At 47.7% G+C, this 27,017-nt stretch overlaps 1 protein-coding gene across 1 annotated transcript in view; it reads left to right on the top strand.

Annotated features, from left to right (window-relative positions):
- Positions 1-810: 810 nt before the first annotated feature.
- The window catches only part of Maml3 (mastermind-like transcriptional coactivator 3), a 417,349-nt gene continuing 391,142 nt past the window's right edge, over positions 811-27,017 (top strand). The window contains exon 1 of the mRNA NM_001107675.3: positions 811-2,129. Within this exon, the coding sequence (NP_001101145.2) occupies positions 1,665-2,129 (465 nt within the window). The 5' untranslated portion in view covers positions 811-1,664. The remainder of the gene's footprint in view (positions 2,130-27,017) is intronic.

The raw sequence follows: 27,017 nt of genomic DNA, 5'->3' as shown, positions 1-27,017 counted from the left end.
AGTACCCACCTTGGAGGACTCCACAAAACTGTCATCTGACTTCTAGGCGCGAGTGCACTGTGGCACTGGGCACTTTTTCTTCCCAATAAATAAATAAACGTAAGAAAAAAATTAAGTATTTGGGTTAGGAGGGTCCTAGAATTTTGAGTAAGAGTTCACTAGCAGGGTCTTCTTCTCTGGGTCTTGAAAACAAGCCACTCATTTGACCTTTTCGTTTCACATGGGTGGGAATGATAACTGTTGGGAAGCTGCAATGTTTCTGCCTGGTCATGCACAGTTCTGCAATATAATGCATAAATGTATAACAACAACTTGGGCTCGCTGGATACCTCGCTGGGCAGGAGGAAACGCAGCCAGCCTGGCGCGTCCCCGCGCACTCGCGCGCGCACATACACACACACACACACACACACACACACACACACACACACGCGCGCCGCGCGCTCACTCACACACACACACACACACATACACGCGTGCCGCGCGCGCGCGCGCGCACACACACACACACACACACACACACACACACACACGGGTCAAAAGGTGATCCACTCCTAAGATCCCCCCCAATCTTTGCTTTCCCCTGTCCTCCTGGCAAGTCGTGCTTCCCATCCCGGGGAGCAGCTGGGTTGGGGAAGGGGAGGGCGCGGGAGGGGGACGGCAAGGGAGGCGGGAGTCAGGTCGGTGCGCGCCGCGCCCGCTCCCGCCGGGGAGAGTCCGGGCCAGGTTTTGCACTGGGTCCCCGGGCTCGTCTCACGGCCTCCAGCCGCCGCCGCTGCCGTGTTTACTGAGCTCGCGCGTCCTGATATCACTCCGCTGGCATGGAGGAGGAGGAGGAGGTGGAGGAGCGCGAGGAGGAGGAGGAGGCGGCGGCGGCGAGCAGTTGATCATTGTGATGGTGGCGGAGGCGGCGGCGGCAGCGGCAGCCTGGCCGAGCGTTAGTGGCTGCTCTCCGCGCGGCGGCGTTTCGCAAAGGACTCCAGCGATCTACTTTTGCAGTCGCCTCGGACTGTCCATGTGTTTACTTGCCCAGCCCGAGGACTCGATGTCTAGGCTCCTGTGAAATGCAACTGAGCAGCCAAAGTACTTTGAGAACACGGGGCGGCATAAACACCAAAACTTTTTTGTGGAAGGAAAATGCAATAAGCAAGCTCGCCGTTTTCCGATGCGGCGTGGAGTGAGTGTGTGTCGCGCGTGTCCGCACTGGAGGCACACGCTCGTGTGTGTACATGGGGTGTGTTTTTCGGTACGTAGGGAGAAAATGCTTGCCAACCACCGGAAACCTCCTGGAATTTATTAGAAAATAATGGATTATTAAAAGGAGCCAGGCGAGGAGCGGATCTCCCCTTGAGTTGCAAGCCGATCTGCTGCCGGCTCAGTTTGTTGGGATTCTATTGATAGGTGTCTGATGGTATTCTGATAAGACCCCCCTTTTCTCCCCTCGATCTTTACAGTCTTTTTTTAAGGAAACAAAAAAAAAACCACCCCAAAAATCTCTCCCCTCTTTTTTTTCCACCCCGTGGGGATCGCTGTTTTCATCCATGTGCTTGCGTCTCCCCCGCGTTCCACTTAAACTATTTTAATCCTTGGACCCAAGGAGGAGGCTGATAGGGGGTGGATTAAAAAAAAAAAGTTCTTCCAAAATAGTGTGCCCCGGGAGCAGGATGGGGGATTTCGCAGCCCCCGCTGCTGCCGCGAATGGTGGTAGTATCTGTATCAACAGCAGCCTGAGCAGCAGCCTCGGCGGGGCCGGGATCGGCGTGAATACTCCCAATAGCACTCCGGTGGCTCCGAGTAGCAATCACCCCGCTGCCGGCGGCTGCGGCGGCTCCGGGGGCCCCGGCGGCAGCTCGGCGGCCGTCCCCAAGCACAGCACGGTAGTCGAGCGGCTCCGCCAGCGCATCGAGGGCTGCCGCCGGCACCACGTCAACTGCGAGAACAGGTATCAGCAGGCTCAGGTGGAGCAGCTGGAGCTGGAGCGCCGGGACACGGTGAGCCTCTATCAGAGGACCCTGGAGCAGAGAGCCAAGAAATCGGGCGCCGGCACCGGCAAGCAGCAGCACCCGAGTAAAGCCCAGCAAGATGCGGAGGCTGCCTCAGCCGAGCAGAGGAACCATACGCTAATCATGGTGAGGACTCGCTGGGGTGCGCGATGGGGTCGGGGGCGTGGAGTTTCTGGCTTGGGGGCTGTGAGGGTCTGATTTGCACCGGGGGTGAGGTTGGATGGAGTGGAAGGGTTAACGTCAACTTTTCTTAGGGTAAACGCTGTCGCCGCCGCCGCTACCTGTTAATCTGTCAGGGTTGTCAGATTTGGGGAGGAAGGGATGAGAGGGAGAGAAGCCAGTCACGACTCCAAGGGGAGGAGGGAGCTTTAGTGCCAGAGTGAGGTGCAGCAAAAGTTTCCCCCTCCTTGTCTTAGAAATCGATTCGAACGAGAGTGAACCCAGGAGTAGAAACCACGCTGCTCCTCCTCTCCGCGCCCCGCCTTCACCTTTCGCCGTACCACCGTGCCTCCCCAGATAGGTCCCCTTTCGCCCACCCCTCTCCACACATCCGCCCGGTGCAGGGAGAAATTGATGCTGTCGCACATTCTGAGTGGGCGCCAGGCCCTGAACCCTTAGGAGGGGAAGGAAGAGTCCCTGACTTCCTCTCCTTTGGGCTTGGGAAAAGTCTGAGAGTTTTGTGAATGAACTTTGAAGTGGGTGAGATGCGAGTGAGGGTGGCTGCGCGCGCGTACTCGTGGGGGCGCGCGCGGATGCGGGGCGCGGGAGCGCTGCGCTCGTCGCTCTAGACCGGCGGCTGTGGCAGGGGCAGCAGCGAGGGGTCGAGAGGGACGCGGCTCGTGGGGAGCGGGGGGTTGCCAGAGCTGTGCTCCGACCCTGTCTCTAGGTTTATGGTTGCCCCCTATCCTCTTCTTCAACTTGCCCCCACCTCGCACTCCACCAACTTTCCTGCGACGGGTAACGAGCCCGGAGGAGTGGAGGAAAGCAGGGAGGAGAAAGGCTTAAATGGCCGGGTGGGTGGGTTCGCGGGAGGATGCGCAGCCAATGGCTTAAGTGCTAGGGGAGGAAGGGGCCGATCCCACCCCTAACCCCGAGGGTGGAATCCTTTCTCTTATCTCCTCTCTAGGGTTCTCTAGCTTTCTTCCCTAGGAGAGGAGGAGGGGGAGGCCGGAAGCTTGGGAAAGGTGTCTGTACTCCCTCCCCCAGCGTGTCGCTAGGTTCAGGGCCCCGGTAATAGCCTTCTCCACGGAGCGCGCCCGCTCTTTCCACCGTGCCTTCACCGGCTGCGCCGAGCCCGGTGCCGGCCGCCCTTTCCGAGTGCTTTCTGTTGCGACGCGCACGTTCCGGATCTCGGAGCGCCAGGGGTGGTGCCAGTGTCGCCGGGCGCTCGGGAGGGCGGGCGGTGACAAAGAGCCGGTGTGGGGGAGGGGAGGCCTCAGAGCTGGATCGCTCCCACCCCCCACCCCGCACGTGAAGAGGAACAATTTGTTTATCTTGGGCTTCAAGAATCCTTCCCTCCTCTCTGCTCTCCTTGGCCCCTCCTCCCTGCCCTCCCTCTTCAGTGCGCTCCAGCCTAGTCCCGCCGGCAGCGCCCTCCTCCTCCCCTCTCTCCCTCTCGTGCTTCCCTCTCCACCCCCAACACCCCCCACCCCAGGCCCTCCTTCCCCTCCCTTTTGGAACGCGGCTGTGGGGGAGGGAGCGGGAGGCGCTTTGTCCGCCTGGCGGCCCTGCGCAGCCCGGGGGACCGCCCAGCGCCTCCGGCCCTGCCCCCTCCGCCGCCCCAGGCCACCAGCGCGGTGGGAGGAAGAACCCGAGTCCCAGAGTCTTCTTGGGAGCTTCTCTCTTAAAAACAGGAAGCTCTGAACCACGCACACACTAGCTTTTTCCTGATTGTGCCCTGAGCTGGGACGAGACCGGGGTCTTGACTGTAGCTGGGGGACCCAGGTGGCATCGGTGTCCCTCGCAGTACCCTAGTCCCCCTCCTTGCCCTCGCTCTCAGTCATGGGAGATAGCGAACCTGAGATTGGAATAGAATAAGCCAGGCATCCAAGATTCCATCCTTGCCCACCCCTCAGTCCCCTTTAATGTTTGCACATTTTCTGTTCCCAATTGCATCAAAATGGACTTTTTGCGTGAGGTCCAAAATTCCCGTCTTCTGACACAGTTTATGACCTTTGGTGATGGGGGACCGGGAGGGGGGGTGGTACTGAACGACTGTGGAACAAAAGCCACTGTCTTTTTTTAGAGACGGAGGCGAGAGGAGTAGAGTCAGGGACCAGAAAGTTTTGTCTCTGGGCTATGTACTCCCTTAACCGGAGGAAGACAAGGGTGGGGGGTTACCTCTATGTTAAAACACCCTCAGTTACAGCCAGCCTGTGTTCTGAGATTACCTAGGAAGGAGCTCGCCCAAGCCAACGGTTAACTTCAAAATGAAAATATAAGGCTTATTTGGATAGATGAAGACAACAGCTATAAATTTCTCAATGAATCCTACTTCAGCAAGTTAATAACAAACTTGAAAAAACGATCGCCCGAAAATCAATTTTTTTCTATCAGTTTTCAATAATTTAGCTTATTGACGTATAGAAATACCAAACCCATGTACAAAACAGTATATGCTAGTTTCTGCCGAACGAATCGCAGGCACCTCACAGATGTCAGTGTGAAGTATGTGTGATTCGTGGGGTGAAAATAAAGCGCTTCAATCCTAAGCAAAGATGTGTGTGTGTGTGTGTGTGTGTGTGTGTGTGTGTGTGTGTATAGAGTCTGTGTACAGAGACAGAAATTAACCTCGTAACCATCCTTTATGGGTTACATTTTCCTGGAAAATAATTAGTTTCAGAATTCACATCTGCCTCTGAGATGGAAGGATACTTTAAGCTTCTCCTATGTATGAGATAGATTAAAAAAAAACCTTCAAGATGGGTTACTAAGAAAATGTTCCTCTTCATTTTCTTGAATTGACTGCTGGATTTTAGTGGTACTCTGGTGAGGCACAGAGCAATTAAATTTAGGTCTCAGATTGGGCTCAACTATTTGGAAAGCCCTAAAGAAAAAACGGTGATCAGCCACAGCCAAACAACAGTGATGATAAAAATAAAATCGAATAGGATTCTTTTCTGTTTTATTGCTATTGTTTACCTTCTTAGGACCAATAAGTCCAAAGTACTAAATATCGATCGATTCCTTCTGCCTGGCTTGGGTTAAGAGGACAGTCTAATGAGGGCGTTGCTTCTTTGGATTTGCTTTTTTGTCTTACACATTTACAAGCACAGACATGAAAGACAGGCAACACAAACTAGCAAGCCAAAAGCAACGGGAGGTGGGGGAGGTGGGGGGGTAGGAGGGGGTGGGGGGATAGGAGGAGGTGGGGAGAGGTGGGGAGCAAGTAATCTTGCCTGGTGCCTGTTTTAGGCTGTTGTGGGTTCTCTTGTAGGCTGCTGTGTGAAGCAGGCAGCACTCCTAGATTTGAGCATATATTACTTGAAGTGACATGTCCTTTCTACACAGGGAGAAATCCAACACCATTTTATTTTTACAGAAGCCTCCCGCCACTCCCAAACACCCAAAGACCCTTTGCTGGGAACTATTGACTTCATGAATTTAAGAATTTCAGTGGAGAAGTTGTCTTTCCTAAGATCTTTTCCTGGTGTCGAAATAGTTCATTCCAGCACTTGGAACAGGTTCTGGGTCCAGTGTTAAGATACATTTTGATTTTCAAGCCCAAGACTGATTGACTTGACCAGGATGTCATCATTTAGAGACATCAAGAAGCACATCAGTGTGGTTTTGACATCTCAAAATGGCTGTTGTCTTACTCACCCTGGAGAACTGTGCTGTTCATGGCCTCTCCCTGTCACCATCCCAACAATTTATTGACAGTTTGCAGAGTGTGTAAATCTATGGAACCCATGCTCTGAAGAGTTTATCGCATAAAATTCATTGGACTATATATGTATTAATCACCGAATAGTGAATATAACTGCATCCCATCAAAATACATTCCCATCCATCCTTGGTTTAGATCCAGGAAATGCCAACATACTAGCCCACTACTGAACTTTCTTCTCCATGAATTCTGTTTGCCTTTTAAATTTTTATTTTATGGTGACCTTTGCCTGGACTTACCCATCTGGCTGCCATCATGGGCAAGGAGGATGGTCTTTGCAACTTTCCCATCTTAAGAAAACTGTGAACTTTTATTTCCCTGTCCTTAACAATATGATGTTCTCCCCTTTAGATTTCAGAATGCATTGTTTTCAAGCAGCAATACATATAATCCAGTTTTATTCTTTGGTCATGGTACATTTTATTTAGTATGGAGTGGCCAGCAGTCAGCCAGCAGTGTAGAAATCCAGTTAATCATTAATCATAACCTACATAGTGAGATTCAGGCTGAGTCCCTGTCAGGGTAACGCTGACTCCCAAGGAGTTAGCATTTTTTGATACTCCTCTTCCTGTCTTTTTAGGATCACAGGGGCACACTTTAGATGTTGTGTTGCATTATCTGGCACATAGTAAGAGAGGAACGCACATTTTCTGGTCACTGTTTGGTTTCTGTACGAGGGATGAGGATCATGGGCTGTAAAGTTGGCTTACATTGAGTTACTTTCTACTTAAGCCTGTGAGGCCCACAGGTCACTGTTAGGTTTTCCCAACAGGGCCTTTTATTTGGGTAGAGATAAGAATGCCTGTGAGTGAGCAAGCATTCCCTTGTGCTCCTGTACCCACCTCCCCAGGATCTAGTATAACAGTTTCTCGAGGTACACAGTAATTTTTGGGTGCGTTCTGCTTTGAGAAGCTCCTTGAGGAACTTTCTGTGGGTGCTGAGCTCCTGTTTGTTTTCCAGTAGTTCTTTTTTCTCTGCTCTGCCCCAGAGCTTATGACGGCCAAAGCCTGCCTTTTAAAACGTTACCCACCACAGAGAAGTGAGAAGCCAGTTAGACGTCCACCTCTCACAGAAAGATTGCAAACCCAAGCCCCAGGTTCTCCCATATCTGCCTGGAGTCTCAAATCCTGTGGTTGAGCTCCCGGTGGGGGTTTAGGGCCTTTGGCTACCTGCTTTCATTTTCCTTCTCTGCTCTGCTGCTCTGGCCTTTTCCCTCTTTCTCTCATTTTTTTTTTTTTTTTTTTTTTTAGCACCTTTTTCACAAATTGGGAAGAAGCAATAAGCAGAGGAAGAGTTAACTCAGAGTTAACTCAGGTGCTTCTGGCCTAAAGAGACAATTGGATAAGACATCGGTTTTGGGGTTGGTGTGGATTTAATGTCATGCACATTGTTTACTCTTCCTTAGCACAAATAACATGGCGTAAACTGAATTTTAAACTTTATTTATTGCATAGCACTGGCACACGGTCTATGTAGTACTTCATAGAAGCTGAATTATTAATTTTATCTCAATCTGCATGACAGTGTACAGTCTTCGTAGGCCTTCGTTGTTATTGCATTTGAAGGGGAGAGCAGATTGCTATTACATCAGTGTAGTCTTTTATGCTTAGCTTCAGGCACCACGTATTCCCTTCCCATGATGCTTCAAGAAGAACGACGTGCTTCACTCTTCTGTTATTTCAAACTCATTTGACACTGGTGTTTGAAGGAGGGAAAAGCCGATTTATGGACAGTTGCTGGTAAAGGTTTGTTGTTGTCGCTTTTGGTTTTCGAGAAGGGTTTCCCCGTGTAACCCTGGCTGTCCTGAAATTCCCTCTGTCCCAGAGCAGGCTGGTCCGGAACTCCGGAACTCCGGAACTCCGAGATCCGCCTGCCTCTGCCTCTGCCTCCTGACTGCCAGGATTAAAGGGCTGGGCTGCCATGCCTGCTGCTGATAAAGTTTTGTCTCTGCAGATTAAGTTTTTGTTAAGAAAACAGCATGTATGTCAAACAGACACATCCGAAAGTTCATTTTTCAGGTTTGCGGGACAGGCATATAGCTTTGGGAAGTCGGCTATTGCCGATGAGCGGCTTGTTCTTCTGCACCTCATTTCTTTAAGGTTTCGAGGAAAGGTGAAAAGAGTGGGTAAATCACTCATGAAATGGATTTGGGAGCCTACCGTTTAACAGATCCTTAGAAGTCACAGGGTTCTGTTTAGCAGGGGCAAAGAAGGGAAGCACATTTTGTTTTCATTCTTTGAGGGAGGCTATCTGGCAGCTCTGTCTGACAAACGCTGGAGAGGTTTTTGAGTCCCTTTCTCCGAGAAAGAAACTATGTTCTGTTCCCCCTAGGGCCACGTGCACACAAGTGAAAGAAAGGGAAGCAACTGGTAGGCTTTTCGTTTGTTTGTTTGGAAGGCAAGCATGCCGTCTTGGGGAACTTAATAAAAGCCACGAAAGCTTTGCAGTACTTCCTGAGTCGAGGAACGTGATCCTTAAGGATCCTTTAGGCACAGCCTTTAAACCCTGTCAGACTTCCCATTGGCTGGGAGGGACCTTATGCTGAAATGGGATCTTTTAAAATACTAATAACTGACCTTCATCCCCTTCAGCGTTTCCTTAACAACTAGAGAACACTTCAATGAAATACTTAATTTTACACTAACGACTTCCAGGCTTCCCTTCCTAACCCCTTAACCGCCTGTCCAGGTGGCTAGCATCTGGCTGTGTTATGTTGCTCGGAACGGGAACCTTTTAGCCCTCAGCCATGTCAGCATTTACTTCTGCTGGAGAGGAAGTGATTAGGATATGCGATGTGTGCTTCTTCTGACACTCCTTTCCCATCAAGGGAATGGGCTGGAGTGCTATGCTTGCCCTTGTGTAGCGCCAGCCTCTGACGGAAACGATGACGTCAGCTCTGAGAGACAAACCATCCCTGTTAATCCTCACAGGGGCAGGTTATCCTGCCATTGATTGTCAGGCGGGGGAGTAGTCACTGGGAGGCTGTGAATGAATCCAAAGGGGCTGGTAGCCGGTCAGAGCTCTAACTGGAAAGAATGGATAGGCTAGATGGAAGGACAGAGCAAATCCCTGGATAAACACGGGGGAGAGGGGTTAGATGAAGGAGAAATGGTGAGTCTTGATCATTTGTACCTAACAACAGTGTGGCATGGGTTTGCTTTAAGTGGTCTATCCTCATCCAGACTTGATTTTTTTTTGATTGTCATAATTTACAGATGCTACAGTTGTCTCCGTGGTAGAAACCAGGCATTCTGACACATGCCCAGCAGAGAAGACCCACGGTGGTTAGTTATTTTGTTAATTTGGAATAAAGCAGGGTCTTCTGAGGAGTGGTAACTGCAACCAAGAAACGTCCTCATGAGAAGGACTGTAGGCAAACCTGTGGGCCATTTTTTTCGTGGGTGATTGATAGGAACGGCCCAACCTAGTGTGGATAGCACCATGCCTGGACAGCCGAGCTGAATAAAAAAGCAGGCTGAGCAAGCCTGAGGGAGCAAGTCAGTAAACTGTTTCTCTATGGCCTTTGGTTTGAGGTTCCTGCCTTCAGGTTCCTGCCTTGAGCTCCTGCCCTGGCTTCCCTCCATGATGAACTGTAACTCGTTAACCTATAATGTAGAAGAAAGGATTGGGTGGACTTTTGTCCTGTGGTTTTGCCCCATCCTTTCTCCAGAATACTCCTGTTACTAAGAGTGAGAGAAGTGTTGGGCTTTGATGGGTTGGAAAGCCGTGTGATGTTTGGGTTTCCCGACTGTCCAAGCTCACTGGGGGATGCAGTGGTGTTTCCCTTCAGGATTGTTGGTGCTGTCCCCTTGCCTGCCTCAAAAGTAAAGGCATGGTGGTTAGGATCCAATGCACCAGTAGAGTAAGAGCTGCACCCCTTAGCTGTGTCTTTATAGAGGACTTTGTTTTTACCCTGTTACCTCCTGCCCAAATGTACAATGAAAATAGAACTCCTCCGGGCTAAAGTTAGCCTAGTGCCTGCATAAGCTGAGATCGAATGAGTTGGTTGTGAACCACTGCTGTGTGTTGGACACGCTTGAAGTTTCTGGGAACTCCATGGTGAAGGGACACCCTTGTCCTCATTGGAGGACAGCAGGGCATAGCTGCATGCTTCACGCAGTTTCAAGATATAGTGTTTGTGGTTGTATTAGTTATGTTCATATTCATGGCAACAACAAACTAACATTTAGGAAAGCCCTGAGGATGATACTTTGTACCTACATTTAGGAAAGCCCCAAAGGTGATACTTTGTACCTTCTAAATATTGATTTCTATAAGAAAAGCTTCCTTCCTCCTTTTTTTCTGAGGCAAAGTCTCTGATAGTTTATGCTGGCCCGGGGCCACGCCCTGATGGTTTATGCTGGCCTGAGGCCACGCCCCACTACAGTTGTCATTTCCATAGAGACTTAACTAGCTCGTTTTAGGAAAGATGAGGGCATGACTGTTGCGGAAGGTGAATTTCGTCTTCTGCTTTCTTTCCGGTTTTTCTTTCTGACTGTGTGGCTCTTGTAGCCTCGTGATCATGACTTGCCATCAGGGTTTCAGAGGAAATTAGACAAAAAGGGGAGCTAGCGCTTAGCTAGACGCCAGCAGGAAGGCGAAAGGGCTGGACACGACGCCATAGCCAAGTGGAGACGGAGGATAGAGCTGAGTGTGTAGTGTAATGGCCGGTGGTAGGACTTGAAGAGCTGTCATGAGAAGAAAGGATTAGAGGCGCTCTTGTAGACCTCGCGGCATAAATTTAGGATCAGTGGTTAGCATTATTAGAAACCAGGTTTTGGTCTAAAACCAATTTTCTGAAAATGGAAGCTGTTCAAGGGAATGGGCCGCATTGGTGAGTGGCAGGGTTCCAGCAAGAGTTTTAGAATTGGCTGGCACACGGGAGGAGGACCAGGGTAGGGCATGCCTCTTTTTTTCATTCTTATGTCTTTGTGATTCTGAAAGTACCTACCTGTGACAGGAGAAGCTCACAAGGCTGCTTGAATAAATTACTAAATGAAGGTAAACAGTAAGAATGGCTCCCCTCCGTGCCTTTCACTAAACAGTTCAATCACCACAAGTTAGTATATTTGTCTTGTCTTTCTATTGTCACCAGTTGTAACTACATATTAGATTTTTTACATAATTGGAGTCATATTGCATTATTATCCTAAAATAAACACCCCCCCCCACTCCCGATTAAGTAGGTAGGTAGGTACTCTACAGTTTTCCTTATATATGCAAACACATACATTTGGGCCGGCAAGAAGGCTCAGTGAATAACAGTGCTTGCTGCTAAACCTGACAGCCTGATTTCAATACCCAGGACTCACATGAGGAAAGGAGAGAACTGACTCCCACAAGTTCTCCTTTGACCTGTACATGCACGCACGCACACACACACACACACACACACACACACTAACTAACTAACTAACTAAATAAATAAATAAATGTAATTTAAAAACAAGAACCAAGGGGAGGGGGGAGGGGGATGTTTGCCCGGAAACCGGGAAAGGGAATAACACTCAAAATGTATATAAGAAATACTCAAGTTAATAAAAAAAAACAAAAAACAAAAAACAAGAACCAAGGGGTTGGGGATTTAGCTCAGTGGTAGAGTGCTTGCCTAGCAAGCGCAAGGCCCTGGGTTCGGTCCTCAGCTCCGGGGGAAAAAAATGACAAAATAACACAAAGAAAGAAAGAAAGAAAAAAAAGAACCAAGGAAAAAAACCAAGAGAAACAAAGTCACTGTAATTCTGGGCTTGCCCGGAACTTGCTAAGTAGCCAAGGATAAGCTTGAACGTGGTGTCCTCCTGCCTCCACCTTCCAAGTGCTGCTGTTAAGGGCACGCATATGCTGCACATCATCGATACGGTGTTGGGACTTGAACCTTGGGCTTCTCTACCGACTGAGCTCCTTCGATATCCAGTTCCGTATGCTACACTTTAGGAATTGGCCTCATGTGGGACACCTAGGGCCTCCACTCTTGTTTTTGTTTTTTTGTTTTTGATACTCATGAATGTTCTACCGTGTAGTCTAAGGACTGCTGTGGGTAGACACGATGGCCGGCTCCTCCTCCTTTGCTTCTTGTTGTTCTTGTTGTTGTTGTTGTTGTTTGAGGCAAGGTCTTACATCTCCTTCTTAGGTTTTGATAATTAAACGTTGCAGCTCCCTTATCCACACAACCCTCATACAGATTTGAGGATTTCTGTAGCGAGGGTGGACTTTTCCATGAACATGTTGAGGGTAAGCGGAAAATAAGCAGCTGGCAGAAAAGTCTCTTAACCCGACTTGGCTTACTATGACTTATGACGGTGCACTGTAGGACAAACGGTAATTCTGTCTCTTCAGACAATATAGTTTTAGGGGTGAGGGTACGAGCCCTGGCGGCCAAGCCTGACTTCATGAATTTGATCCCTAGGACCCATGTTAGGAGGAAGAGAACGGACTGACCCTAACAAAATAAACAAATGGAACAGTGAATCAGAATGTATGATTTCTGCCCACATTGGCCTCTGCTCACAGCTTATAGCACTTTTCTGTCATGTCGCGATAAGGACTGAACCCAGGGCCTTCTGCCTGAGAGTGAAGTGCTCTACCACTGAGCTGCACCCTGAATCCTTTCTAGGATGTCAGTGAGTTTTAAAGGTCCTGTCTGACAGCAATGATGCTTTCCCTCCTCTGTTGCTGTAAACCGGAGGCTCTGACTGAGCCCACCGCCCTCTTTGCCTTTCCTGGTGTTGCACTTCCTGGGCCTCTGGTGTGTGGGGGAGGGGTGGGAGGTGTTCAGTTAGCCAGGCAGTACCTGGAGTGCCTATGACTGTGTGTTCAAGTGACCAGAATCTCAGTCCTGTGAGATGCCACTTCCTGTGGGTTAAATTGACCTGACTAATCCGGTCATCTGTGTGATGCAGTAATAACCTCATGTTGACCAGCTGACTGTGAGAAATGCTGGAGGATGTTTCACCTCCATAGTCCTCTCACAGAACTGGTCCAACATGGCCCCCTCCAGAACTGTGGCTGTTTGGATTTGCCTCAGGCTGAACGGCCTTCTCACATGAGACAACCATACTCCATGCTTTCACCGTGGCTGGACTGTTCTTTGCTTCTGTGCTCTTGTGCCTTTGCTGGGCTGCAGGAGTCTCTCTTGGCAAGCTTGTCTGAGCAGACCATTTTCTATAGAGCCGTGTTCTCCCCAGGGGAAGGCCTGGTCTTTCCTTGTAGGGAGGCAGATCAGTTTGAACAGGAGCCAGGTTTGAGGTGCATGGCCTTGCTAGGCCCCCAATTCTGCTGCCTCCTGTACTTCTGACCCTCTCTCTCTCTCTCTTTCTCTCTCTCTCTCTCTCTCTCTCATCTGCACTGTCACCCTTTTGTGGCATCTTTGCCATGGTGACACTGGGACCTAGACCCCGAGCACGGTGTGGGTGGCTAGAGAAATAAAGCCGAGGTGGTAAGGTAACTGGGGACCTCTTCTTTCTTTCTCTTCCCCAGTTACGCCAGCAAACTAAGCACTGTACTCGTTTATAACTACGTTGCCCATGTCAGCTACTTCTGTGTGCACAGGTTTTCGTGTGCTTGGGTATGTGTGTGCATATGTGTGCATCCAGGTGGAGGCCGGAAGAGAGTCTCAAGTGCCATGCCTTGGGTGCAGTCTACTTTTTTGTTGCTGCTTTGTTTGGTTTTTGAGACAGACTATCTTACTAGCCTGGTACTCCCCAAGTATCCCCCAAGTTGTCTGGCCATCGAACCCCAGAAACCCACCATTACAAGTGCACCATCCTGTGGTGGCTCTTTTTTTTTTTTTTTTAAATTAAATGTGGGCTCTGGGAGATCAAACTCATGTCCCTGTGTTTGTGAGGCTAACACACACGTGCGTGCGCACTACCAGCTAAGCTATCTCCCCAAGTCCGTCTAGCTGCTTATGCCCCACAAAAGCCTCTGGCTGGCTAATGCAACCACATATTCAGAATAGATGGAGGGAAAGTCTTCTTCATAACAATCGCCCGATTCCTTCCATTTCGGTAGCTTACGTGGTGAGAGTTGCTGTGTACACAGAATAACAAAGTTTTCTCCTCACCATGAACCTTGCACACCCAGTGTTATAAACAAAGAGTCTTGAAAAAAAAAGAGTTGTGGGCAGTAGTTATCCCAGCCTCTCTGCCTCTTCCTTACTGACGTAACTACTTGCCTCCCTGGTGTGTGTCTTGTCATTTCTCCACTTTTGGTGTTTCTGAGTCTCCGTCTTGCATTGGATGACTTTCACTACATAACGCCTTGAGTTTGGTCTGCGATAGAACCTTGGTCTTCGTATTGACTGTAGTAGCAGAGTACACGGTGACCCAAGCGTTTTTATCACTGGATGTTTTATGCTGCCTGATTATAATAAAAACCATTTTCAAAGACAATTCAGAGTACTCCTTTGTTGTGGTAAATGTCTAACTTCTAACCCCTCTGAAAACATTTTCTTCCATTTTTACAGGTCCAGGAATGACCAGTATAAACAGCCACATTATAGAATTCTTAAAAAAAAAAACATAGAAAAAGTAGGTGCTTGAGGAATGTTTAATTTGTCATCACTTTTTAGGGGAAACTGTGTTTGAGGGTCAAGGCTAATCTTAAGAGAATATCCGTGGAGAAAGTTCAGTCGGTCCAACTGGGCTGTTAATGTTAACTTCTAGGCAAATATATCTGATTTATGGCGCTTTAACATATAGGCGGCTGTAGGGATATTGACTAAAATAAATGAGGTAAAGTAATTTCGGTTGTTTATTCTTGAGTGTAGGTTTCAGAAGGTGTGAGTTGGCAAAGGCTGGGCAGCTCCCCAGAAGGACCCACGTCTGACTTTTCAGTTCTAATCTAACACTGCCATCCCTCTTAGCCTCTGCCCCTTGGGAGTGGAGGTCTTTGCTAAGCTCCCAGGTGCTGTTTGTCTTCAATTAGCTCAGGCATTTCCTCACCTCCGGGTGATGTGTGCAGATCTTTCTCTTCCAGTCACATTTTTGCAGTAGCCCCCCCAGCCCCCACCCCTCAGATTCCTAGATGTTGGGTAAACAGCTGCTTTTACAGAAGAGGCAACTTTCTCAGCTTAGAAGTTGTTATGGCTAAATGGTTGGAAATGTGTTGTGTAGTTTCACCAGGAATTTCTCAATGGTTTGCAGCTGCTATTTAAGTTTTAAAAACAACGTTCCTCTTCTTTAATGAAGCAAGGGGAGAATTGTTTCGGAGTTCGGTTCTTCGCTGTCTCCTCAGAACTTGCCAAAGGAATTTTTGAGAAACTTGTTGGTCGTCCCAGCACATAAGCAGGCAAGAATCTATTTTTTTCGGCTGATTTTATTTGTCCGAATGGAATCTCTCTGTAGTCCACAGTGGAGCGGATGGAAAGGTGATTTTTGGTGGTGACAAAGCAGGTCTTTTAGGCGCAGGTCTGTCTGGTACCCAGGCGGTTGAAATCCAAGATGCGTGCTGCCTTTTCCGAGTTTGATCCCATTCTTAGATTTAAAGGATCCCCTAGTGGGGATCCTTCAGGGGGCTTTTGGTAACTTTTACATTCCTGGCTAAGATGGGAATTGGAACATTCCAGAACACGTAACAGTAGCTTAATGATAGTTTGTAATCGTCAGAATCCTGCTTTGCCCCTCCCCTGGGGTCCCAGTTGTCTGTATGAATTGGTTTGGGAGGCTACACAGTTATCAGTCCTCGGGAGGGTCAAGGGCTTGCAAACCTGAAAAGTTTTTTGCCTCTCTCACCCTGTAGGAGTTTCTGGGATTGGTTCCTGGGGAGCGGGCTGCTATATAAGGCTGAGGACAGGGGACTGGCTGCCTGTGGTTCTCCCCTGTACTTCCCTCCTCCTATCAGCAGATAGTGGATCCTCCAGATAATTATTTATGACCGTCTTTCCATCCGCAGCGGCAGCGCAGCGCAACGCGGCGCGGACTAACCTTGTTTTCATCAACTTTGTGTAATCTATGAGTTTATGATACACCGAAGAGCAATAAATTTGAGGAGAGAGATAATTACCTCTGACAGACTTACAGAAATGAGGCCGCGAGAGGAAGCGGCTAGAGGACTGCCTAAGGAAAGGCTCCAGTTACTACACGTGGGGAGAATGGGCCACACAGGAGACTCTCCCTTGTCAAGAGTCACAGCACAGGTGATAAAAGGAAGTGATGACTTCTGTGATTTTTCTTCTTCAAATCAGACAGTTTTCATAGTTTAACAGTATGGCCTTTTTTAATTTTTAAAATGGGACTTTCCAGTGGAGGAATTCAAGGCGCTTGGTGCGGGAGTAAGAAATGGCAAATCCTTAGGCTGTGTGCAACGTGCCCTTTAACTTCTCATAATTCTGAATTATTTTTTGAGGAAACTATTTAATAACCACCTGACCTTAAAAATCAGTTCCCTTTCACTTTGTCGGCTCCTGTAGTTAGGGTGGTATCCTCAGGGATGTGATTCAGTGAGTGTTCACTTGACTTCCTCTTGTCCCTCTCTCAGTGTGGGGCTTCCTTGCAAGGGGTAAACGCTCTCAATATCTATGAAAAAAGAGCTTCAGAGTAGGGTGGGTTACCCTACTATTTACTTAATTTTCTAATTTCTGGACTAATAAGAAAGCATGGAGTAAGTAAGAGATTGGGCCTGGGAATGTAGTTCAGTTGGCAGAGTGCCTGCTTAACATGCAGGAAGCTTGGGTCGGCTCTGAGCGCTGCATGAAATCCGCCACACTGGCAGTTGGCACTTAGGTGCAGGAGAAATACAAGTCAGCATTATCATTGGCTGTCTGCTGAGTTCCTGTCCATCCTGGGTTATATGAGACCCTGTCTCTAAAAGAAAATATGACAAAACAACAAATGAGGGGGTTGGAGAGATGGCTGAGAAGTTAAGAGTGCTGGCTGCTTTTCCAGAGGACCCTGGTTCAAATCCCAGCACTAGCACAGCAGCTCCCATTCATCTGTAACTCCAGTTTTAGGGAATTCTGGACTCCGATACTGTGTACACTCAGTGCATATACATACATTCAGGCAGGGCACTCACACATAAAACAAAACAAAATCTAAGAGACAGAGACAGAGTGAGGAGTAAGAGGGGGTGGGGGGAGAGAGGGAGTGGGAGATTCCTCAAGGCAGAGGGTAAATGGTTTGGAATTCACTGTCTTTAGTTTTTTCTATGGTTCGGTTCTTCCTTGGTGAGCCAAATCAAGCCCTTATCAACAATGGAGTTTGTCATGATCTTGGGGGAAGAGACGACAGAGGACCTAGCTAGAGTATTCTAGGAGAGCCTTATTGTGAAGGGCTTTTTTTTTTTTTTTTTTTTTTTTTTTTTTTTATTTCGCTGAGGAAGAAAATGATTGCAAGGTGTTTATAGTCAAGCCAATCCGTCTTTGCCCATGGTAGCTCCCAGCAGCAGGGTCTCCACACAGTGACTGGAGAATTCTTTGAAGTGGGTACTCCCAGAGAAGAAAGGGAAGGGCCAAAAGGTTTGGGTCCCCCCTATAAATTAAACCCTGGGTCAACAGGGATCAGAGCAAGAAACTTTAACTGTCCAGTTTTTCCTTCTGTCCACACAGCCATTTCCCACTTTCCTCCCCCGTGCCTGGGGAACAAATATCATATCAAGTAGGTTTGGTGTTCGTTCATTACCCTTTGACGTGAAAACAGGTGATTCATCAGGCTAAATCAGGAGGGGCAGGAGATAACATTTTTCTCCCTGAGCACCAAGCTAGGTTCCACAGAAGCGAATTCACAGAAAAGTCGTAAAAATCATGAAATAATCGTAAGACGGATACCTGGTCGACAGCTACGTGGCACACAGGACCCTGAAGACAGGCCTCTGTGCTGTGGAACGACAATACTGCTGACCATATGGTATCATGGCAGGCCGGTTGTGGAAGTCAGTGGCTGCCTTTTGTTTGGGGAACTCTCTCAGCCATGGGTCTGTGGGAGCTCTCAGTGACTTCCTGTCTCCCTGGCAGGCATGCTCTTGGCCCGGGGCCCGGCCTGCTGTACTATTGCAGTCTCAGGCCAAACCCAGGAGCTTACATTTGGTTAAGCATTCATTGCTCCTGACTTTGGTCACTCAGCAAACCGTTTGTCCCACTAGTACACACTGGAACCTTTTTTGTACCGTAGCTCTGTGGCAACTATTGCAAAGAGAGCATTTTTTACATGCATACTAATTAATAAATGGATAGAATCCTGGATACTCAGTATTCCTGGTGAAAGTGAAAGTTGTCTGTATTTTTAGCATTTTTCAGAGCCCTTTTCAAGTTGCCTCTCCGTTCCGAAGGCTCAACTAGCTAAGGCTGGCTGGGATGCTAGAGACAGGGCTCCTGCTACCAAAAAAAAGAGAGTCCCCTTCTATCCAATTTTTACATAGGGCTAAAACAGGCCCCATGCTTAGCCTGGGTCTATTTTTTGAATGTGTGAAGCCAGCATGTGTGTGTGCATAAAAAGGCTGATTAACTCCACTTTCTTCTGAGATGTCTCCTCTGCCACTGTGCTGACTGTTCCCAAGGCCAGGGTTTCTCTGTCACCGAGTCCTGGTTGTCTCTAATCTCTGTTGCTTAAGGCCACCCATTTGGATCCTTTTCTTTGCCCCCCAAATATGGAAACGATCCCCCAAAGAACACATGGCCCTGGGAAAGGTTCTTTCAAACACAGCAGAAGGCAAGACCCAGTGAGGCTCGCACTCCATGAGGGGAGGCTGTAGCCTGTGCTATTATGCCCGTGTGGGAGAATATTTTTATTCCAGGAACTGGATGGAGGAAATAGATGCCGCTCACACTTTGACTGAGGAACACCAAAAGCTACCATATCCTCGTCTCCATGATATTTCCAACCTCCTTTCGTGTGTGTGTATCTGGTGCTAGCCTGTGTGTGTGTTCGCGCACGCAAGTGCGTGTGGAGACCAGAGGTGGGGTTATGTACCGTTCTCCAATGCTTTCTTATATTTGAGGCACGACTATTGATACCACAATCTGGCTGACCAGCCTGTTCCAGGAATCACCTGTCCACTCCCTCAGGGTGCTGGGACTACAAGTGGGTTGTGACATCCACTGAGCATTTACATGGTCACTGGGGATTTGAACTCAGGGCCTTATACTTTGGTGGCAAGGGCTTTAGCCACTAAACCATTTCCTAGTCCCTAAGAAACCTTTTGATGTAGAATACCCTATGAAGGTTGATTTGGTTATGATGTTGGAATAAATCTATTTCTTTTCCTCATGAAGAAATGTCATTTCAAGACCAATGCTGCTATGTATGTATGTATGTATGTATGTATGTATGTATATCCTACTAATGACTAATCAGAGATTTTTATTTACGCATTGGGCTCTGCTATGGGAATGATATATTTTTTTGGCCTCATCTTTTTCATTTTTGATTTTATGCCTTGAACAAAAACGGTTTTCAATTGTTGTTTTTAAAGATTTATTTATTCTATTTATATGAGTACACTGTAGCTGTCTTTAGACACACCAGAAGAGGGGGCATTGGATCCCATTACAGATGGTTGTGAGCCATCATGTGGTTGCTGGGAATTGAACTCAGGACCTCTGGAAGAGTAGTCAGTGCTTTTAACCACTGAGCCATTTCTCCAGCCAACAAAAATGTTTTTAAGTTCAGAGAATTAGTCTATTTGGAAATTTTCCGTACATGAGTTTGTGCTTGCTGTATTAAGTCAGGGTTTAGGAACTGTTGTACCTTGCCCCTGAAGTGACTTAGAAATCCTGAGGCAAGAGTCGGTCCTCAATTTTGTTGACTTGCTAATTGGTTTGTACCAGCAACTTGTGTGTGAGCCTCTCCTTGGTAGTTCATCCGGACAAAGCCTTCCCTTGGGTCTCCTAGGTTGTAGAACAAGCCGAATGCTTTCCTTCTGTATCCTGGCCTCACTCTCCTGTGACCGTTATCACCTCTTGAGGGGAAGATGCAAAGATGGCAAAAGGGTGAAGGAACAGATGGAGAAAGGTCAAAAGACAGTAAGAAATGACAACCATTTTGGGGTCCTAATCAGGGGTAGCATTTTCTATAGCTGACGTATCCTGTTTCCTTGGAATTTCTAAGTATCTTTTTTAACATGTATCATGCGTGCGTACACGTGTGTGTGTGTGTGTGTGTGTGTGTGTGTGTGTGTGTGTGTGCGCGCGCGCGCGCATAACATAGAGTGGACATAGAGGTCAGAGGACAACTTTCAAGAGCTGGTTCCTCTATGTCCACCATTGCACCATGTGTATTTTGGGAATCCACCTCAGGTTGTCTGGCTTGGTGGCCAGCATGCATCTCCTCACCTCCAGCCCACCCATAGGTTTGTAAATATCCTTACAGTCATTTTGTATTTTCAGAATGCTAGCAGATATCCTAGCTATGCAGTGCATTTGTGAGACAAATATAGCAAGACCCTGCTCACTGTCCAAGTGACCAAATAAGCAAGTAGCCAAACAACCCTGGGACTGGATGCTCTGTCTGTGGGTTTAGCTGCTCCAGTTTGGGAAGAAGAAATCAGAATCTTGAAATCTAACCATGTTGTTTTTTACAAACTGTTAAGAAACAGGATCTTTGGGAATTCTGAGGTCAGTTGAGTTCTGTGTATAAAAAACCTTGTGCCTGGGGTTGGGGATTTAGCTCAGTGGTAGAGCGCTTGCCTAGCAAGCTCAAGGCCCTGGGTTCGGTCCCCAGCTCCGAAAAAAAGAAAAAGGAAAAAAAACAAAAAAACAAAAAAACCTCGTGCCCTAATGAGATTTGTCTTGTAATTATTTGATACCTAGAGGACTCTTGTAGTTGAATGGTGGGGGTTCTTTGCCTTGTAGCTGACAAGTGCCACAACCCATCACTTTGTGGTCCTTACGCTGTTGTTCCAAACAGACACAAAATGCCCTGTGATTCCATTGTAAGCACTGTCTGGAGAGTGTGTATTTATATAGCATATAGTTATCATCCTAAGGTACCAAGGTAAGCCAGTATGATGGTTTAGAGGTCCATGATTGACAACACAGGTTCCCTTGGGCAGCATTCCCACTTGGATAAGAGGATGAGTTTTAGGGCTGGGAAAAGTTTATCCACTAATTTTTAAGTTATATAGATTTTTAATATTTTTGAGACAGGATCTCTTTCTATAACTTAGGCTCGCGTCCAATTCAAGATCCCCCTGCCCCAGCCTCCTGAGTGCCGAGACAGGTATAAGACATCTTGTCTGGCCTGTCCACGTATTTTTGATAGTCAGTACTAACACTTGGAAGTGATCTCACTGATACAATATTAAGCAACTGGTGGGCAGCTTTCTTCTAGAAACCCCAAACTTCCAAAGTTTTCAACAAAAGAGAATTGCGTGCAGTTATGTCTGTAAAGCCATATATTTATAAACCTAAATGGAGGCTGGGCATGGTTGTGTACACCTTTAATCCCAGCACTCGGGAGGCAGAGGCAGGAAGATCTCTATGAGTTTAAGGCCAGCCTGGTCTATAAAGAGAGTTTCAGGACAGCCAGGGTTGTTACACAGAGAAACCCTGTCTTGAAAAACCAAACCAAACCAAACCAAACCAAACCAAACCAAACCAAACCAAACCAAACCAAACCAAACCAAACCAAACCACAACAACCTAAATGGATACCAAGAAGAATACAAGAAAATATCCCGAATGAAGGAAATACTTGACCTGGCCATGTTGGATGAATGAACTGAGAGTTGAAGTTTCCAGGAATGTTTGTACAGTGCCAAAAGGCTTCAGCTGCCTGCTCCCAGGGCTGTATGGAGGATTGTCTTATGGATTCTGCCTTCTTCCAGTGCCATTAAAGTGGTCACCGGCTCTCAATAGCGATTGCTTCTGAGTACCATTCAGACAACCTGACATGGGTCCCTTGTCGGATCATTATCTGCTCTCCTATTAACCTCGTGAAGTTCAGAGTTTTCAGGTGATCCCAGACAAAGTTAGAAGAGATGTTTTTTCTCCCTCTTGACTGCACTGCTGCCACAAGCTGTGGTCACCTGTACATTGCTTTCTTGCCTCGTTTCTTGGTATTTTGAAGGACCAGGTGTGCGTAGAAGTGAAGTGACGTTTGGAAACCTATGCCAGGCACTTGGTAAGGACCCTCCTTGTCCACTCTTTCCCACATCTCTCCCCTGCTTAGTTCTGTACTTACAGAAGAGCTGGGGAAGAACGTGTCTCTCCCTTTCTTGGACTTTCCCTTTGTGTCTGTTCATTCATTTTGTTTTCTGTGTGAATGTCTTGCTGGCAAGTACATCTGTGCACCATGTGCAGGTGTGATGCCGACAGAAGTCAGAAGAGGGTGTCAGCTCGCTCTGAAACGGAGTTACAGATGTATGTGAACCACCATGTGGGTGCTGAGACTCGAACTGGGCCCTTGGCAAGGGCAACCCCTTCTTTAATCACAGGACCCTCTCTCCAGCCCCTTCAGCCCTTCTTCAGCTCCGTATTTCTGAGGCATGTGTGCCAATACCAGGCTAATCAAGAGCTGCAGAGCCCTGCGAGGCATGACGCCACACACCTTGAATTCCAACACTTGGAAGGCAGAGGCAGGGGGAATCTCTTTGCGTTTGAGTCTAGCCTGAGCTACATAGTAAGTTCCAGTACAGCCAGGGCTGTGCAGAGAGGCCCTGACTCAACAGATAAACAAATAAGACCAGAAAACCAAACAACGAGAATAAAAGCTGCAGAGTTGCAGGCTTGACAACATTGTACGGCCCCACCCTGCCACCTCCCTACGGTAAACAAGGTCTGAGCGCCCAGTTGACTGCAGTTCCTTTGGAGAGATGTTACTTTTCTTACCAGGAGAGGCATGTGGAAATGATGACATCATGATGTCCCAGATAGAAATTGAAGCCGGTGAACTGGGGAGATAGCTCAGTCAGGAAAGCCCTTGCCTTGCAGACTTGAGGTCAAGCGCTGGAGCCCAGGTTGTAAAAGAAGTCAGTCATGATAGATGTGGTAGCATGCAATCGCAAACCCCAGCACTGGGGCGGAAGAAACAGGCAGGTTCATGGCTCACACTAGCCAGCCAGCCTTGCCTTCACAAGTTCCAGGCTAGGGTCTCAATAAACCAGGCTCCTGATAACTGAGTCTTGTCTTCTGTGCTCTGCGTGCACACATGCACTTGTGTACGTACACACACACACACACACACACACACACAGACACACACACGTTCCTGCTCCACACCCTGGAGTGGAATTCCTGATTTTACAGGGGTGAGGGATACAAGGAATGTCTGCTCTGAGTGAAGGCCAATGGTAGATGGTTGAACCTTCCTATCTCAGCCTCATGGTGTAGGTTACAAATGTCCTTCCCTCACTATCAGCATCAACCCTCACGGTTGTACCTGAACCTGAGAGTGGAGATGGCCTAGGGGGATGAGATGGCCACAGAGGTGAGAGCTACAAGAACAAAAGAGAAAGGTGGTGGTGAAAGAAATCAAAACAAAGAATGCCTGCAGACATTGGAATATTGACTACTCATTAACAGGAATTGATTTTTTTGCAATGGGGAGAGAAAGTGGTCCCCCCTCCACACATACACATGTTTCTTAAAGACAGCTTGTGGAAGCTCCCTTCAGGGGTAAGCTTTGTGGTTCTGAACAAATCCCAGGCCTCTGCAGGTGCTTCAGGAGGAGGCAACTTTTGTCCTTGCAGAGCTGGGACCCCACTTTAGGCAGGGACAACACCTAATTTCTGTTTCTTGCTTTTCTCGATCATTCTGAGGTTTGTGGACTGTGTACTCTGGTTATGCACCCCAGAGGAGGTTTCTTCTCTCTAGGTTTTCCAGTGCAAATCATCAGACCAGTACATTCCCCTGTTAGCTGTGTTAGCCTGTGTCTCACACACACAGAATTTCTGATGATCACATATAAACAATGTTCCTGTTGTCAAAGCTGGTGTGACCCTCACTGCTGCCTGGGAGAGGCAGTTTAGTTAAAGGAAGTGTATTGTACAGGGAGCCAGGAGCGCAGGTTTACTTCAGGTCTGTCACTCAAATCATGTGACTGTGATCCAGCCACCTAATTTCTGAAGACATGACTTGACGTGATTGATCTGTCAGACCACTTTACAGTAAGTAAGAATAGAGTCATGGGCTGAGAGTGCTTGCCTAACGTGCACAGACCTCTGAGAGAGTGGTTGGGAGCCCATCACTCCAGATAGAGGCAGGGTAGGATCAAAAGTTCAAGGCCACTCTTGGATACATGGGAGTTCTAGGCTAGCCTGAGTTACATAAGGCCCTGTGTATAGGAAAAAGAAACCCAAAACTCAATTTATGACATGCAAGTTTTTTGTACTGTAGATCTAGGCCATATTGTTGTAAGTCCTTAGAGTATCTAGCCTTCTCTACGCCTAACCACAGAAAAAATACAACAAACTCTTAGTCATGTGACTGAAGGGTTTTATCCAGCAGATCATACTTATACTTAACCCCCCCCCCCCCCACCTGCCATCTCTGGGACTGGGCTCACGTAGATGAGGCTGGCCATGAGCTCCCCATCCCCCCCCCCCACCTCCACTTGCAGTGCAGGGTTATAGATGTGCACCATGGGCCCTGGCAATAGTGTTTTTTGTTAGTTTTTAACAGACAGTGAAACTCGGCTTCATCACATCCTTCCTGATTACAGTCTCGGTCCTTCCACGACTAGATTCCAGCTCCTCCACTAGGCCTGCAGGCTTGCTTTGCTTCCCATCATGTAGTTAGTGCCATCCTTCTACCCCTAAGAGTGAAGCCAAAGCATGCTTGTAAATGTCATCTCTCGGTGATTTGTAGGTAAATCTCTTCCTTCCATAAAGGCAAGAAACAGCTCAAGAGTTTTATGCTTATAAAAAATGTTACTATTCAAAGTGCAACGTACAAGCCCTTGCAGCGGATATGACAGTGACCTTCAGATGACTTCTCAGACTCTCAGTTTCTTATTGGTAGCCTCTTCCAAACAATACATGGTTTTACTAATCGCAGCTGCTTGAGCTTCCTTTCTTCCTTTAGAAAATATGTTTAGTTTTTTTGTTTTTTGTTTTATTGAGAGAGTGTCTTATGTTTGTGTATTCTAGGCTAGCCTCAAATTTGCTTGATATACTAGGATAGCCTTGAACCTACAATGCTCCCATCTCAACCTCCTAAGGCATGTCTGGAAAGATAAAATTGTGAATAACCCAGGAGAAAGCGCACAGGACTCACCATATCTACAAATGAAGGGGGCACATTAAATAAATGTAAATGTTGTTTCCTTGCTTTTGGAGAGGTTTAACTTGTTAGCAGGTGGGTCAGCACATTTTCTAAATCAATTAAGAATTTAGAGCTCGGGCAGTGGCATGGTGGGTAAAGTGCTTGCCTCATCGGCCTCAAGACCTGATTCCATCAAGAATCCGTGGGAAGCTGGATTTGGGAGCGTGTGCCTATACTCCCAGGGTTCTACAACAAGGTGGGAGGCAGCTACAGGAATCCCTGCAAGCTCTCAGGTCAGCTAGCCTGGCATGTTCAGTTGCAAATTATAAGACCCTGACTCAAGGTAGAGGGCAAGGGCCAATACCCAAGGTTGTCCGTAGGTATTCACATGTATTGTAGCATGCATCTGTACTCACATGAGCATGAACATACACACACACACACACACACACACACACACACACACACACACAGAGAGAGAGAGAGAGAGAGAGAGAGAGAGAGAGAGAGAGAGAGACATAGCATGCTTATGTTACCCCCAACAAGATCAAACACTTCTCTGAGGTGATACATGTCTAGCGTGTTCTGCATCCACTGGTATTTGCCCGTCCATAGTGGTCTCCTTAATCAAACTTTTTTTCCTCCAAGATCTTTAAATCAAAGTCAGATAGTTTTGAGAACAAGTCATATTCTTTTACAATCCCAAAGTATTATTGCTGGAGGGTGGTGTTGTGGGTGGGGTGTGGGTGGGTGGAGGTGTGTATTTGACCAGGTTGAAGGAAGGAAGGGCGAGGTGAATGAGATTGGTGGAAACGTTTAGTGCCTGGTTTTTGCTTAGCAGTTATACGGATGATTCCTGGATAAGCCGTGTGTCCCGGGTTACAGTGAGGAACAACACACTTGAGGTGTGCCTGCTTTGGGTGTTTGCATGACTCCGGGCGTCTGGGACCTCCGGCAGATACTTAGTTTTGTGACTGATGCCTTTCCTGCCTTTGCAGAGCCGTGGAACAGTAGCAAGGTTCATTTTTTTTTCTTCATTCTGAATGACCAGCTGAGCTTTGGCACTGGCAGTTGCCCCTCTGACGGTCTGCCTCTCCTTCCTTTCCTATTTGTTTCTGTTCTCTGGTTCACTGGCTCAGTCCATCATTCCAGGGGAAGTAACCACACAGAGAAAAATCTACCTATTCTCTGGCCTTCACCTCTTGGTGATAAATATTGCAGTCCAAAATCACTTGGTCCTAATTTGCTCAAAAGTAATTCTTTCAAGCTATGCAGGGTGTGGCTCGGGGCTAGAACACATTCCTAACATGCAGGAGACCTGAGTTTGATCCCCCAAACTGTGTAAAGCCAAAAAGGCTCACTCAGAAAAGGAAAAGGTCACGCAAGACTCCAGAGTGTAGCACCTCCACGTAGAATGTTGGCTCAACCTTGAAGCCAGAGTGTGGATCAGCAGGACAGTTGGTATGCACAGCATCCAGCTGTTGACTACCATTCATGGTGGTCCTGGAAGGGATGGATTCCCATGATCCTAGCTGTGGAAAAAGGTACTGACCGCATCGACAGGTCACGTCTCCAGAGTTACACACATGCCAGACACCGTAGTACTTCATAAGGAGTGTCCCTTGACCTCCACAGTGTTGCCCTGTGACTGCTATACTTGTCATTTCCATTTAAAAAATGAGGGTATTGAGTCACAGCGTGTCCCAGTTGCTTGTCCTGGCTCATAAGTGGTAGAACCCAGCAACATTGCTCCTGGGTCTGTGTGACTAAGTGTACACAGTTACTTCTAGTACTGGTCCCAGCAAGAAACTCACAGCTTGGGGACTCAGGAAAGCTCTCTTCTGGTGCCATTGGAACAGGGCTGGGGGAACTGGTGAAGAGTTTTCCCTAACCCACGGATTCTGATTGTCATTACTGGCTTCTGACTGGTGTCTCTGCTTCAACATTCAGACTTGTGTAGCTGACTGCTCTGTCTGTGGTCCTACCTGTGGCC

The sequence above is a fragment of the Rattus norvegicus genome, chromosome 2 (assembly GCF_036323735.1).
Source record: "Rattus norvegicus strain BN/NHsdMcwi chromosome 2, GRCr8, whole genome shotgun sequence".
In the NCBI taxonomy this organism is placed as follows: domain Eukaryota; kingdom Metazoa; phylum Chordata; class Mammalia; order Rodentia; family Muridae; genus Rattus; species Rattus norvegicus.
This window is presented reverse-complemented; position numbering and strand designations above follow the sequence as displayed.